General features: G+C 43.0%; 1 protein-coding gene across 2 annotated transcripts in view; it reads left to right on the top strand.

Moving 5' to 3' along the window:
- The window catches only part of TBC1D8 (TBC1 domain family member 8), a 106812-nt gene that overhangs the window by 32124 nt on the left and 58153 nt on the right, over positions 1-16535 (top strand). The window contains exon 2 of one of the 2 annotated variants that reach the window (XM_063078109.1): positions 14491-14646. In XM_063078109.1, coding sequence (XP_062934179.1) covers positions 14491-14646 — 156 coding nt within the window. The remainder of the gene's footprint in view (positions 1-14490; positions 14647-16535) is intronic. The other variant, XM_063078110.1, reaches the window with a different exon arrangement.

A 16535-nucleotide genomic window follows, 5' to 3' on the forward strand; every position in this document is an offset into this window, starting at 1 on the left:
AAACAAGTACTATGCACTGGCGTACCTCAGGGATTCAGAATTCTGAAGCCTGCCCTGCAATAACTTTTCCTAAGTGGAAGGTTTTATACAATTAGATTTCAAGATCAGAATTCTCAGTAGAAAATTTTTTGTAATAAAGAGATGTCCATGAGTTTGAGGAAGTAAAGGCCAAGGCTCCTTGACTTCATTTTATTAAATTTTCATTTTATTTGATTTTTTTTCTAATTACTGGCTCCAAGTTTGTTTTTCCCCACAGGTTCTCTGCCCTTGGATGTTGGTGGAGATGCATCTTGGGGTCAAAAGGACAGATTTTTCTAAAGGCAGGTTAGGCAACCACTGCCCTCTGTGATGTGGGTTGACCTTAGAGACAGGGCAAGCTGTGGACCCTGTTGGGACCCACATGTGCTGAGCCCTGGTCCAAGGCTTTCTTGGGAATAGGTTCTGTGAAACACACGACTGGCAGCATTTTACAGGCCAGGTCTATGGTAATGTCACTTTTTGGGGAAGTCAGACCGTGGGTGATGTGCTCAAATTTGTTTTCTTATATCCATAGGATGGAACCCCTGTTCTGGGGGAGGTAGTGAGTTCTCAGCACTTACCTCCAGCTTGCCCCACTCTCTCCTACTTTCTCTGCTGTTCTGAATTAATGGTTAAATTCCTATCTGTGTGACCCTACAGAAGAGGTGACTCAGCATCTCAGAGGACATATTCAGTACGGGCTGAAACTTCTGCACTGTGTGCGTTCTTCTTTCTGAAAACAAGACAAAATAAAAAACAAAAAGAAACTCTGTTTAATCCCTGAGATAAATTTAGTTACTGAAACGTGCCTCTTCTGCCTAGTCCAAGAGGAGATCAGTGGGGTACTGTAACAGAACCTTGTAACTGTTGATATGTTGCAAGTCCCTGAAAGAGAGTGACAGGTGGCAGGCGTTGAGTAATCAGATTTCAAGATTGGAATCTGCAGTGAACAAAATGCCAGCTTCTTGTAGGGGATGGAAAAAGTTTCCTTTAAATGAGCTTAAAGAACTTTGAGTTTATTTTACTCAAAGGGTTCATTAAACCAATATTTAAGGAGGGTGTGCCAGGAGCTAGGTGTGCCACGTGTAGGGAACTGATAAAGGATCCCAGCCATTACCTTTGTATCCCCTTTTATATGCACTTAAAACTTATGTAGGTTGTAAACATCCAACATTTAGTTGTAGCAAATTAGACATAATTTGATACCTGAAAGTACTCTGTTGTTATCAAAGACAGAAATATTGACATGAAAGTCAGAAGTGTGGGCTTTATTACAGAGGGGGAAAGGGTATTTTACATAATTGTGCCAAATGTTGATGTGCTAAGCTTGGCCTCTTTTGGTATACCTGCACATTTTCAAGACCAGTGGAACCTACTGTGGTCTCACTGGCTGCAATTTGCAAACAATAATACCTTTCCCCAGGAAGGATTAATCAACTAGAGTGTCCCTGGCACATAGTGGGTTTAAATATTGTATACTAGTTGCTGTCTTGAAATGCACATAACTTGATAAGCCCAATGAAACAGGCAGACTCATTTCTTTTCAAGATTTGTTTGCAGTTTTTACAGGCTCTGGGGGAGCTCTTTCCATGTGAGGAGCCGGAATCCACCACCATAGCACTGTCTGATTTTGAACTTGAGTCTATGGAAATGTCTTCCCTCTCTGACCCTTTTGTCTCTTGTATTGATTTCCATTTTGCAAAGGAAGCACTATTACCTTATCTCATTTATTTATTTATCTGTGATCCTTGAATGTCCCCAGGCTCCATTTCCTGCCTTTAATTATGTACAAGGCCATTAAGCAAAAGTGTGGTTTGCAAGGTGGAGGTAGGTTGTGGCTGTGACAGCATAAAGTGCTATCAGGAGCAGGTTGCATTTGTGATTACATTTGGTTGGTAAATTGTTTTGTGCACCTGGTGCTGCTGACTCTCGTTGAACGAGTTTAACAGCCTTTCTGCAACTGTCTCTGAGCATGAAATGAGAGTTCTTTGTGTTTCATGTTCAGTCGTGTCGCTGCATTTCCAATCCTTGGTATCTCCTGGGTGGGGATTGAATATCTAAACCTGTGGCTAGTTAGAAAACAGGCTAGAGGGCCGACCCCGTGGCTCACTCGGGAGAGTGCGGCCCTGGTAGCACCGAGGCCGCGGGTTTGGATCCTATATAGGGATGCCCGGTGCGCTCACTGGCTGAGCGTGGTGCGGACTGCACTGTTCCGAGGGTTGCGATCCCCTTACCGGTCAGAAAAAAGGGGAAAAAAAAAAAAAGAAAAGAAAACAGGCCAGAAGGACACATGCCAGCTGGTTATTGCTAACTGGCAAGATGGAAGATTAATTTTGTTTTTGTGCTTTTATATATTTTCCAAAATTTCTGCAATAAGAATGACTTGATTTTATAATCAAGAAAAAGATTGCTTTTAGGGGGACAAATTGAGACTAGACCTTAATTTTTTAGGGAAGGTTTTTTGAAAAGATATTCTTTATCACTGGTTCTCTTGATGTGATTTTGGCAGTACAGGTAATACCTTTTGAACTTGTTAAAAATGGAACATCAAAAGCGATCAGTTATTCAGACTCAAACAGGAAGTCTAGTGTTACAGTCTACACAGGTGCCACAGTGCACAAGGCTGTTAAAGTACTTGACCCAATGTAGCTACTATCTCAACAAAGGAGAAATCAGAAGTGTTTCACCACAGGATTTTGGTTCTCTCGAAGTTGCGGAAACTACCCGTGCCGTTATATTTGGTTGCAACATCGGGTCATAATAATGTAATTTTGTGACTTGTTGGTCTAGGCTGGTTCTCTTGACATGATTTTGGGAGTACAGGGTAATAGTACCTTTTGAGCTTGTTAAAAATGGAACGTCAAAAGTGATCAGTAATTCAGACTGAAACAGGAAGTCTAGTGTTACAGTCTACACAGCTGTCTAAGGGAGAAAGATTCAGGATTAAAACGGGAGACAGTGAAGTGTCTGGAAAGGGCCCAGCAGAATGGGACAGGTGGATTAGTGTGGGTGTGGAACCATCAGGATTGCGAGTGGCAAATACCTGGAGCAGTCAGTCCGCTTTCAGGCCTTTGGGAGGGGCTGAGAAAGAAACGTCAGTGTCCAGGGAAGAGCCGCAGGCAACTGGGTTGTCCTGGGCTTGGTGGTGGAGGTGGAGCAGGTAACTGTCCTCATCTGTCCGGATGCCTCTGGCAGCTGGCATTTCACCCGAACACTGTATGAGGTCTTATTGTCGAGCTTTCCTATGTCATGGTTTTCTTTCTCCCACTGTGTCCCTGGCCTTTCACCTTATAGACTTGAATTGTCTCTTCACTACAAGAAGCTAAATCTAATTGCTCTGGAACCCCAGGGAATTTTCACAGAATTGCATTCCTTATACCCACAGCAACAAGTGTCAGTGAGACAGGGCAGTCACCGTGTTTGGAACTGGCTGCCATGCTGGTGTTTCTGGGCAGGATCCTTGCTGTAATATGTTTTGAACATTACGTCACCCTGTTTGGAGGGTCAATACAACAGGACTCCTACATGAAGTCTGAGGCAAAGCAGATGGCTTGGTCTCCATCCAGGGGTTATTTATAGAGCAACTAAAGGGATATGTCAGGGTTGAGTAGCAAGGACCCAGAGCACACTTATGTTCAGATGTATTTATGATTCGTCACTTGGGGAGTGGAATTAGGAAAAGTTATTTTTATATTTACCTTAGGAGCCCAACTGAAGAAATATCTGACTATTAGAATTTCACAGGCTTTAAAAAAAAATTTGTAGTGAAGTACATGTAACATAAAGTTGGCTGTCGTCACCATTTTTAAATGTGCAGTTCAGTGGTATTAAGTACATTCACATTGTTGTATAACCATCACCACCGCCCGTTTCCGGAATTATTTTCATCCTGCAAAACTGAAACTCTGTACCCAATAAAAAATTTTCACAGTTTTTGAGTGAAGACCTAATACTTTCTCCTTTAATCTCAGTGTGAACAGGACAGTCAGTCTGGGCAGCGTAACTGCCCCTGGCTGATTGAGGCAGCAGCCACACCCGCTGTCCTCTCCTGGCTTCCTGAGAAAGCAAAAGGTCATTGTTTGCCGTATCTGGGGTGCAGTGTGCAGGTGACTACGCGTCCTGTTCTTGAGAAGCAGGGCCGGAGTTCCTCCCTTGCAGTGCCCTTGGAATGCCCCTGTCTGCATGCATGCTGCGCGTGGATTGCAGCCTTATCCCGCCAGCTGTGGTGGGCACACAAATGCCCATGCTGTGCACTCAGATGGCAAAGATGAGCTCCTCAGCTGGCTGTCACCGGAGTGTCCTGTGTGTTTGGTTACCCTGCGGCTTTGCCCACTCACCTGCTGCACTCCTCGAAAATAGCACCATTATCTCTGTTTCATGGAGGTTTGTGGGATTCACACTAAAAGGGACATTGAACTGCATAAAATGCTTTGTTTAAAAAAAAAATTACCAAAATTTGGTAATTTGGATTATGCATTTTACTTTGATTAGGTAGGGCCCTCATGTTGAGAATGCAAATATTTTCAACATTTATATTTTCATTTATTTATTTATTTTTTGACTGGTAAGGGGATCGCAACCCTTGGCTCGGTGTGGTCTGCACCATGCTCAGCCAGTGAGCGCACTGGCCGTCCCTATATAGGATCCGAACCCATGGCCTCGGCGCTCCCAGTGCCGCACTCTCCCCAGTGAGCCACGGGGCTGGCCCTATCTTATCTTTTTAATAATCAGTAGAAAGGACTTCATGTGGTGTTTTTCAGTTACTTGTGACTTCATAAGTAAAGTTTTTTCCTTTATTCTGGTTCTTTATTTCCTGTTCCCCTAACCGTCAAAAACAGTGACAACAGCCAAACCAAATGGACCTCCTATGAAGATAGAGAGATCTAGACCAAGCTGGTTTCCCATCAGTGGGTTACAGTGCACAGGGAACGTGCTGTCATGTTTTGACGGCTTGTGTGTGGTGATGAGAAGCCTTTTACTTGAGTAGTAGAATTTTCCATTATGGGGCTGCTTAGACATATTGTTTCTGAGCCCAAAGATGTTAAGAAAAACCAGCTTTCTGCTATCTTTAATGCAGGGGGACATTAGGTTTTCTGACTTTCATTAAAATGTTTTTTGTGGGACTTCTGGTCAAGATGGCAGAATAGACAGTCCCCAGTGTCACTCTCTCCCACAAATCAACCAATTTACAACTATAAAAAAGCAATCACAGCTAACCTGGGGCTGCTAGAGCTCAGGGGAAGAGGAGGAGAGACCTATGGAGTTCATGAAGGTGGGAGAAGCCACGATGAGAGAAAGAAAAAACTGCTCTGACCATTTCGAATCCTGGCTGCTTCCAGGCTGGAGCTGCTGAGTGCATAGAGCAGGAGCTGGCAAAAGCTGCAGCTGTGACCTTTGGATGAAGTTGCTTGGAGACGGCAGGGGAGAAGAGGGCCTTGGTGGCCCCCAGGCCAGCAAGACCACTAATAGGGTTCCTGTGGACCTACATAGGACTGAGGATCCACAACAACTAAAAGAAAGGAGCCACTCAGAGGCCAGGGAGTCATCACAAGGGACTGGAGCATGGTGCATCCCATGGGAAGTGTTTGGAGCATGGGCTGTGGGGGAGTTGGGCCCACTGGGAGAACACTGGGGCACAGCAAGGACAGCTGATCTGCCCCCCTGTCAATGTAGAACCACTCAGAGGAGACTGGTCAGGAATATAGAATTGCATGCGGTGCAGTTTGATGAAAAGACTCAGGCCCAGACCAGAGTTTCTACACAACCCAGGTGCACCGGATCTCACTAGACCTGGAAGTTCCTATAAAGTCAACCATTAAAATCTGAGCTGCACAAAAAGCCTTCCCTAGGGAATCATCAGCAAAGCAGCAATTTAGCTCAACCACAGAGCTCAAGTGCTGGTCCCCACAGGAAGTTCCCCCATTTTAGAAATAAGCAAAGGACAACAAATTAGTTCCAGTGCAGAGTTAAAATGGTGGGAACAGCAAATAAACCAACACAGAACTGAAAGAAAAAACAGAGTACCCACAACCAGAGACAAAGTTTGATATTAACTAGTAAAGGTCTCATTCCACCAAAGAACACCTATAACACCTTGAAGTACCAAACGTACCCTGGGCTACTAAACCAGAAGTTGGGGAGGGCAAGGGGGCTCAGCCATGCACCCCCAACACCCACAAGCAGTCCCGAGTGTGGGGACTGGGGGTCTCAGCCACGCCCCCCTGACAAGTGCAACTAGCCCAGCGACGACCACTGAACCACTGCAGGAAGCACCCCGGTCTCTCCTGAGCTGGGGTGGTGGTGACTCTAGGGCCTTGGTCACACTCCCCCCACTGCCCCATGCACAGCCAGCCCAGCATCGACCACCAAGCCACAACAAGAAGGGCCCTGGGTACCCGAGCTGGGGAGGTGGGGGGCTAGGGCTTTAGCCACACTCCCTGACATCTGCACCCAACCTGACAATGACCAAGCCACCACTGGAAGCCCCTTGGTCTCCCCTGTGGGAATGAGGGGGGTACCACAGGCCTCAATCCTACCCCTCGTCCTTCCTCCTTCTTCCACCCCATTTCCTTCCCCTTTCCCTTCTCCTCCTCTCTCCCAACTGCTCTGCAACATCATAGAATGTAAAAATATATATATTAATACAATTTTTTTAAAAAAATGCCTTTTGTGTGGGACGGGTGGTGGCCGTGTTTCAGAAGTGGGTTTTATTTGGCTGTGGTGCTATCCCAGGTACGAGCAGCACGCTTTGCCACCACTGCCTGTGGTAAGTGCGGGGCCCAGGGTGGAGGTTATAAAAACCACAAAGCGGTGGGAAGGTTTCTTGAGTGTCCCTGTTTGTCCACGTCTTTTTATCTTAAACTTGGTGCCATCGGTGTGCGTCAGATCCAGACAGAATGAAGGAACTGCAGCACTGTCACTTAGGAGCAAAGTATTAGTAGGCCCCCATTTGGGCCCTAATTATAAAACCTGTCACTCGACATCTATCTCAGCCAGAGATGTTATTCTAAGAGCCTAAAAATAGGAGCGTTGTGCTCACAGAGACGCCAGGAGGGTTTTCCTGTAGTGCCAGACAGGCCATATGGAGCTGCCTCCAGGAGGAACCCAGAATGCGTGTCGCAAGCTGCTCTGCAGCCCTGGTGAGGGGCTTGTTCCTGGAGGTGCGGTGAAGAGTTTGCCAGTGTGGGTTTGTTGAGGAAAAAGTCAGCATGCAAACAGATGGAAGTACAGTCTGTGGATGATGGAGCATTTCTAAAAATAATTGTTGTCCTGTCTGTAAACAGTCCTAGCCCTGTGGAAGGGAACGCAGGCCTTGGAGCCAGAGTCGAGGCGGTCCAGCGGCAGCACTGAGTGCTCAGAGCCAGAGCTGCTTCCTCACATTCATAAAAAGGTGCTTGTGAGATGAGAAAACATGCACAAGGCGTAGAACGTCAGCATTTTGTTTTTAAATCAGCCTGATAATAAATATCAACTAAAAGACATTCACGTGACTTATCTTCACTTCCCTGTGAAGGGCAGACTCAGTAGGGCTGAGTAAGTACCCTGTTGTTAGGAGCCGTGCATTAACATTTTGCTGTATGTTTTTGTCTTGGACCCCTTTGAAATTTGCAGACTTCTTATTCTCTCTCTCTCTCTCTCTCTCTCTCTCTCTCTCTCTCTCTATATATATATATATATATATATATATATATATTTTTTTTTTGGCAGCTGACTGGTACAGGGATCCAAACCCTGTGGGGTTATTACAGTGCCACGCTGTAACCAACTGAGCCACCCAGCCAGCCCTTTACCCTATTTTCTGGTAACTTTGAAGGCTTTTTTATTTTGATGTTTTTGCTGTGTTAATCTTTTTCATTTGCCCATTCAGTGAAAACTTAAGGATAATTTTTTCTTCCTGTATATTCATTTCTCATTTACATTTTGTCTCCAGAGTTCTGCCCTGCCTCCCAGTTTGGCGTCTTCTCTGCCATCTTGGCCCCTGTACGTTGGTTGGCTCCACCCTGAGCGCTCTGGTGAAGTGTTCCTGCCCCCTCTTCAGGTTCCTATGGGGGCATTGGCATTTGCACAGATGTGGGGGGTCTCTCTCCCCCACTTGTCTGCAGGTGGGCACTGACTGGCCTGACTCTCCTTGTCACTTTTTAAAAATATAAACTTTTTAGAACAGTTTTAGATTTACAGAAAAGTTGTGAAGAAAGTATAGAGCATTCTTGTATACCCACACCCCGTTTCTCCTATTATTGACATTTTATATTAGAATGGTATATTCATTACAGTTAATGAACTGATATTGATAAATTATTGCAGTAGGCAGAATAATGGCTGGAACCTGTGATTAGGCAAAGGAGAATTAAGGTTGCAGATGGAATTAAGGTTGCTAGGCAGCTGACTTTAAAATAGGAAGGGTAGCCAGGATTATCCAGGTGGGTCCAATATAATCAAAAGGGTTCTTACAACTGGAAGAGGGAATAGAAGAAAGGACCAGAGAGATGGTAGTGTGGAAAGAACTCGGCCTGACATTGCTGGTGTTGAAGATGGAGGAAGGGGCCATGAGCCAAGAAGAATAGGTCGCCTGAGAAACTGGAAAAGGCAAGCAAATGGATTCTCAGCTAGCACCTGAAGAAAGGAATGCCCCTGTCAACACGTTAATTTTAGCTCAGTGCAATGTGTGTCAGACTTCTGATCTATAGAACTGGAAGATAATAACACATTTGTTTTATTTTAAGCTACTACCTTTGAGGTAACTTGTCACAGCAGCAGTAGATAACTAATACTTTTAGAATCCCTTAGTCTTTTTCTGTTCTAGGATACTATTCAGGATACCACATTACATTTAGTTGTCATCTTAGCTCTGACAGTTTCTCATTTTCTCTGTTTTTGATAACCTTGACAGTTTTGAGGAGTACTGGTTATGTATTTTGCAGAATGTCCCTCAATTAGGAGTTGTCTGATGTTTTTCTCATAATAGACTGGGGTGATTGGGTTTTGGTAGGAAGACCACGGGGGTAAAGTGCCATTCTCATCACATCACACCAGGGTGCAAACTATCAACGTGACACATCACTACTGATGTTGACTTTGATCACCTGGCTGAGGCTGGGTTTGTCAGGTTTCTCCACTGTAGAGTTACTCCTCCCACTTTCTATACTGTCTTTTAGTTTGTCTTTTCAGACCATTCACACTTAAAGCGTTTACTGCTATGGTTGGATTAATATCTATCATGTTCGTAACTGTTTTCTATTCATAGCTTTGTTCTTTATTTATTTTTTAATACCTTTTTTCCCCTGCCTTTTCTGGTTTTAACTGAATAATTTATGTCATTTCATTTGCTATCCTTTAGCATGTCAACTATACTTTTTAAATAAAATTTTGTAGTTGCCCTAGTGTTTGCAATATAAATTTTAAATTAATCTGTGTTCACCTTCAGATAATACTATACTGCTTCACATGAAATGTGGTATCTTATTTTTATTTCTTTTAATTTTTTAAAATTGAAACATAATTGATTGTACGTATCTGTGGGGTACAGAGTTGCATATCAATACCTGTGTGCAATATGTGATGCTTAAGTCAGGATAATTGGTATATTCAATGTTATATAATGTAATTGTTTTTCACAGGCCTTTATCATTTTCTTCCTCCCCCCCTCACACTTCCCAAAATGCAGGTGTCTTATAACAGTATTCCCAAGTCTTCTCTCCTGTCTTTCCTGACATTGCTGTCATTCATTTCACTTATCCATGTGCTGTACTCACCCAGTACATTTTTTACTATTATTATTACTTTAAACGTTTATCTTTTAGATCAAGTGACAATAAAAAAATAAAAGATTTTATTTTTCTTTCATTTATTTGTTCTCTGACACGTTTGCTTTCTTCATGTAGCTCCAAGTTGCTGACCTATATTATTTTCTTTCTCCATGAAGAATTTCTTTTAACATTTCTTCCTGATTAGTTTTGCTTTAAGTGAATTTCCTCAGTTTTTAAGAACATCTTTATTTCTCCTTTTCATTGGATGTAAAATTCTAGGTTGGTGTTTTTTTGTTTTTGTTTTTTCTTTCAACACTAAATATTTCACTCCACTCTCTTGTTTGCATGCTTTCCAATGAGAAGTTTGCTGTAATTGTTACCTTTGTTTCTCATAAGTTGTTTTTTTCCCCCTCTGACTTCTTTCAAGATTTTCTGTCTGTCTCTGGTTTCTGCAATTTGAATATGATATACCTTAGGTGCAGGTTTTTTGATATTTATCCTGCTTGGTGTTCTCTGTGCTTCCTGGATCTGTGGTTTGGTGTCTGTCATTAATTTTGGAAAATTCTTGGCCATTGTTACTTCAAATGATGGCTGTCTCTTTTCTTTCTGTTATTCCAATTATGCAGATCTCATACCTTTTGGAATTGTTCCACAGTTTTTAGATCTTCTTTCCTTTCCTCTCTTTGCTTTTGAGTTTGGAAAGTTTCTGTTGATCTTTCTTCAAACTCATTCATTCTTGCCTTGGCTGTGTCCTGTCTACTCTTGAGCCCATCAAAGGCAATCTTCATTTTTTATATTTTTGTTTGTTTGTAGCATTTTCTAATTCTTCCTTAGAGTTTCCATTTCTGTTTATATTACTTATCTGTTCTTGCACATTGTTAGCTTTTTCATTACAGTCCTTAACCTATTAATCATATTTATTTTAAATTCCCTGTCTGATAATTCCAAGATCTATATGAGTTCCATTCTGATGCTTGCTTTATCTCTTCAGATTGTGTTTTTTCTTGCCTATTAGCATGCATTGTAATTTTTTTTTGGTCAAAAGCCAGACATAATATATTAGGTAATAGGAATTGAAGAAATAGTCCTTTAGTGTGAGTTTTGTGCTGCTCTGGCTAGGACATGGGCTGTGTTTAATGTTTAAACACAGGCGTAGGTAGCAGCTGTAGGTGCCAGAGGTCTCAAATTCCTCAGGTGTTCTCATTTTGGTCTCCCCTTTTGTCTTTGGGCTTCTTTAAGAACTCCTTCTCAGACAGAGACTGAGTCTTGCATGCCTTTCTGCTGCCATCCACTGTCCTTATTTTGGAGCCTGTTGGTATGGTGGTCAGGTGTGGGGGAAGAGAAAGGTTCTATAATGCTATCAGTAAACCTCAGTCTTCAGTGTCCTTGGGCTGTGACCTTTGCAAGTGTTTCCTAGTCCCCCCACATCCTTAGATGAGACAGTAAAGCCAGAAGGACTCTCAGGAATCCCCTATCTCTCTTTAGATTTTGGGGTTGTGGTTTGACCTATGACCTCAGTTCTCTCATGAGTCCAAGAAACATCATTGATTTTTGGTTTATTCAGCTTTTTTTTTTCTGTATAGATGGGAGTGATGACTTCCAGGCTCTTGCATGTTGGGGCTGGAACTGGAAGTCCCCTTGTGGCTTTTGGGTTACTGCCCTACCAGCCTTCCCACCAGTTGGAGGGCTGGGTTGGTCTTTTTGGCATAAAGTATCCTGACCTTTGCAAAAGCACCTAAGTCTTGAAGAGAAAAATCACCACTCTTTCTAGTCAAAAATCACCACTTCTGTGTTGTGACTGCTCTTAGTTAACTGTACTCTCTCCCTGCTTCTCTCTTTTCATGTTGTCTAAAGTCCCCAGAGTTTTTCTTTTTACCAAACAAGATATAGGTTCTACAGCAGATCTCTTAATTTCTTGGAAGTGCCAAGTGTATGTGAACATGGAATGGGTGGGGGGTCTTTTTTCTAATCTTCATCAGCTTCTCCATCACTGCTTACCCCCCAATCTTTAAATCATTGATAGGCAAACATGTTGTTTTATTAATATTATGCAAATGCAGCTTTCACAGAGCTCCTCTAAGCTGCTGCTCAGAGTCTGCACTAAAGTGGCAGGCCTTTTATCCCTGCATACACCTTTCTGGCCCCCTCAGTCATCTGGAACTCAGGAGCAAACCAGGGAGGAGGCAGGAATTCTGAGCAGCCTAAGGAAGAATTGCTTTAAAAGCTCGTGTGCCCTTTCTTCTTTCCTCCCCTCGGGCCATCAAGTGGGGCAGATCAAGGAGATTGTAGGGGTGGGGTGTATAGACTGTTGGAGCCTGGACAGGGTGAAGAGGACCTCTGCTGGGGTGGGGGATATTGGTAGTAATAGGAGGTTTAATCAGGTAAGTAAACATATTAAGGATGTTGGAGGCCTGGTTTCTCAGTGTTGGAGAGGGGAGGAGCTGCAAACATGGAAAGAAACAAGAGTGACCGCTGTGATGTTGGATCGCAGTTGGAGGTATTGGTGTGAACTCGCAGTTTTCTATATGTAGATTATGTATAAAAATACAAATACATGTGAATGTATCAACACATAATTGTGTTCATGTGTGTGCATAAATATATACATACATACACACACAGAGACATATATTCCCTAGCTCTGTCCTCTCAAGGGTCCTGGGGGTACCCCATTAGCTGTGAGAACTCTTCCCACATATTGGCTTTTTCTTTTTCTTTCTTTGGTGACTGGCAGTACAGGGATCAAACCTGGACCTTGGTGTTATCAGCACCACGCTCTGACCAACTGAGCTGACTGGCCAGCCCCACACATACTGGCTTTTATATACCATTTCTCACTAGAGGAACTGGGCTTCTTGGAGAAATGGCCAATTCCAGAGCTGGAGCAGGAAGAGTACAGATGGAGTTGGAATATTTTACTGTACCAGAAATGAAGAGTGATGGGGACATGTCCAAAGGACACAGAAACCAGCTCGAAGGGCTTCCCCCTGGCTGAACCTGGGATAATTTGAGCATCAAAATAAATACGGATAGTAATGAATTATAATCCATTGAATAAAGTAGGAAAACATGAAACCACACTGATATAAATAAGTGAATAAATGGAATATTTGATAGGAACGGGAAATGTGCATAGTTTTATAGTACTTTGCCATAGAATCCTGGTTCATTACAAAGGGAAAGAGGAATAACTTTATGGTACAGAAACCTGGCAACCACTGTCCTAGTCAGGCGGTCAAAGCGAACATTACCAGGAATTGGGCAAATCGGAATCGCCCACCACCTTTATGTGGTGTGATGAAAAGCAGACAGCTGCGCTTCTCTGATTCTTGCCAACAGTGTACAGCCTGAATCTAATGACAAGACATCAGACAAAGCCAGACTTTGGGACATGCCACAGATTAACTGGCCTGTCATCTTCAGAAGTCATGGAAGTCGGGAAGACTTCTCCAGAACCGTGTAGTCCAAAGAAATGTAACAACTAAATGTGGTCTTGAGATGGATCCTGATAAGGGACATTGCTGGGATGTTTGGCAACATTTGAATGGGATCTGAGGATGGTATCAGTGTTGATGTTCTCAATCTGATGGTTGTACACAGGATACACTGGGATATCTGGGGTGATGGGGTGTGAGGTCAGTAACTCACTCCCTCATGATTCAACTTTTCTTTACATTTGAGGTGGTTAATAAACCACAAACATATACAAGGGGCCTTCAAAAAATTCATGGGAAGGTTCACATTGTCTTTTCATTCTACCTTCCCACCCAGGAACCTTTTGGAATCCCCTCAAGCACATTACTTGCTCAGGCACCGTGTGGCTTGTATTGACTGAGGGCTTATTTGTTAGGGATTGTGTGAAGAGGGGGAGGGGCTTACTCATCTCAGCCATCCTGATTCCCAGGCAGTGGGAGGTTGGGGAGGGGCCTTTTTTTCTTTTTTGCCTGCATTGATTCCTGACATTGCCCCATCACTGCAGAACGCTGCTGCTTCACACAAGTTTGCTTTGTGGTGTGTGTGGGACTTTGGTGCGTGTTCTTGTGGAGTAGGAGAGTGCCTTTCTGGAGTAGGAGAGATCGCAATACCTTACTTGAGATGAGGATTATGGTGATGAAATAGTAGTAACGGCACCTCTATAGTACTTCTTAAGGGCCAGGCATGGTCTAAGCACTTGGAATGTTGGATATGTTAACTCGTTTAATTCTCCTAATTACCCTATGGGGTAGGTATACTTGATAATTTTATTTTACAAATGAGGAAACCAGGGCAAAGAGAAGTTAAGTAATTTGCTTAAGGCCACACACAACTTGGAAGTGGTGGAGTCTGGGTTCTTATTTATTTATTTACTGAGTTGTGTTGCCTTAGCTAGCTAGGTAGGGGACTGTTCCAACGTCCCTCATTCACCCATCCATTGGTTCAGCAGATCGGTGCTGAGTGCCTGTAAACACCAGCCCTGTTCCAGATGCTGGGGAAACAGGTACAAGGCAGCCAGAGCCCTTGACCTCATGGAGCTCGAAAAATGACCTGAGACGCGCTGCCCCAGTGTAGAGTCCAGACAGAGACCTCACTCTGCCTCGCGTGCACAGGGAGCGTGCATGTTGGCTGGCCAGCCTGCTCAGACAGTGACCTCTCTCTGCCTCGTGTGCACAGGGAGCGTGCATGTTGGCTGGCTGGACTGGTCAGTCCCTGTGCTCATGGATGCACTTTTTTCTCTTTTCTTTTGAAGGTCGCCTGGTGGGTGCTCTGGATGCAGTGTTGGATTCCAATGCACGGGTCGCTCCGTTTCGAATTCTGCTTCAAGTACCTGGGTCCCAGGTTTATTCTCCCATAGCATGTGGTGAGTTACTGAATGGATCAGACGTTTACTGGGCCGTAGCCACTGGTGAGTTTTGTTCTAGTTGGAATATTCCAAACCTTAAGAGCTAAGCATGCTGAATATATCTGCATGCTGGTTGAAGCTTGAAGGTAACCCCTTTAGAACCTCATTTGATTTTAGGAACTTTCTTTTCTCTCTTCTCTTTCATTCCTTTTCTCCACCCTCCTCTGTCTCTCCCTCCTTTTCTCTCTCTCTCCCTCTCCCTCCCTTCTTCCTTTCTTTTTTTTAACCATCACAAACACAGAAAGGCTATAAGCTTGGGCACGCCAGGCTTTTGAGTGGTATGTTCTGGGGTGTTGTATATTGTTGAGTGTGAATTGAGTCCTTCTCTTCTTAACCTTGTTTTCTGACCTAACAAACGTGTTCCTGGTGTGTACACATATTGCGATGGCATGGGGCAGAGTCCGAGACTGTGTCTGACTTAGGGCAGTCTTCACCCCTCGTTCCACATTTGCACTGAGAGAATGGGTCACTGGGTTGCTGGGTGCTAAGGGAATTTAGATATCACCTGCTCACTTTCTCCCGCTGAGGTTGCCAGTCCTTCTATGGGCATGACCTGGCATTTTGTCTGACCACTCAGTCCCTCTGGGGCTGGGAGTTGTTACATCCTGAGAAGCCCCTTCTATTAAAAAACAAAACCAAAAGGTCTCTTTTTTTTTTAATACAAGTAATAAATATTCACCTTCCAGAAATTAAAAATTAGATAAGAAAGAAGGGAAAAAAATAATCCATAACCCTTTATCCAGTGTTAATCTTTTGTCTATATATATGCATATATACATAGAGGTTTTTAGTTTTGCTTTTTCTTTTAACATTTTATTAGCCACCATAAACTTCGTCACCTCATATTCTCTAGCAACATTGGATTTTTTCCTCCCTGGAAAAATACAGAAAGTACAAAGAAGAGAATTCTCGTCTGTATCTCACCAACTAGTACCAACCACTGTTAACATCTTGGCATACCTTTTCCCAGTTCATTTTGTTTTGTTTTGTTTTTTAATTAAGACAAATCATTCTGTATTTGCTTAAAATGATGCAGATGATATGTTCTTCATATAAAGAAATCAAATAACACTGCAAAGTACAAAGAAGAAAATATCTATCACCCCAAATCCTAGCCACCCTAAGTAACCTCTAGTTACAGAAGGTGACATTATCCCAGACGACTTTGCATTTAGACTGGTGCAAGGATAGAATGAAGATGAATCTGAGTACTTTTTTAAAAATGCAGCTTGTCCATCAATGCTATTTTATCATAAAGTATTAAGTTTATTTAATTTCAATAAAAGGAAAGAAATAGAAGTGAAACCAAAGAAATGTAAAACTTTAAGTAAGAGTTTAGCACAAGAGATTATTTTCTAACAGGTTCGGGTAAGGTTAAGGGAAGAGATTTTTGAAAGCATTACAAGGTTAACATTGTGGCTTTTGAAAACAATGTTTCAATCCTGACAATGTTTGTCGAGTCCCCACCCTACAGGACAAGGCTGCCAGCACTCCTGAATTCTTCCCCTGCTTCCTCAATTTCTCATTTTAGAAAAGTTTTATTATTAATTTTACGTTGTGGTTCCCATTCTGTCCTGTAACCACACTTTCCGTCATTGTCTGACTCAAAGTTCTCTATTTAAATTGATTTACTGTTTCTACATGGGTATGGCTTTCCCAGTCTAGAAACTTTTATTTTGGTTCTTCTCTTAATTGGCTGGAGTCCTGTTTTCTTCCCCTGGTAATGTCCTGTAAGTTTCTGAATGTTTTCACCTTTGCAAATGTTTGGCCTTTGCTTTTGGACTTGAGTGACAACGTGGCTGGGTATGGTAGTCCTAGGCCACCCTTTAGAACTTGGTGGCTGTTGCTCCAGGGTCTTGTAGTATTTGATATGACATTGGGGGAAGTCTCAG

The sequence above is a fragment of the Cynocephalus volans genome, chromosome 14 (genome assembly GCF_027409185.1).
Source record: "Cynocephalus volans isolate mCynVol1 chromosome 14, mCynVol1.pri, whole genome shotgun sequence".
In the NCBI taxonomy this organism is placed as follows: Eukaryota; Metazoa; Chordata; class Mammalia; order Dermoptera; family Cynocephalidae; genus Cynocephalus; species Cynocephalus volans.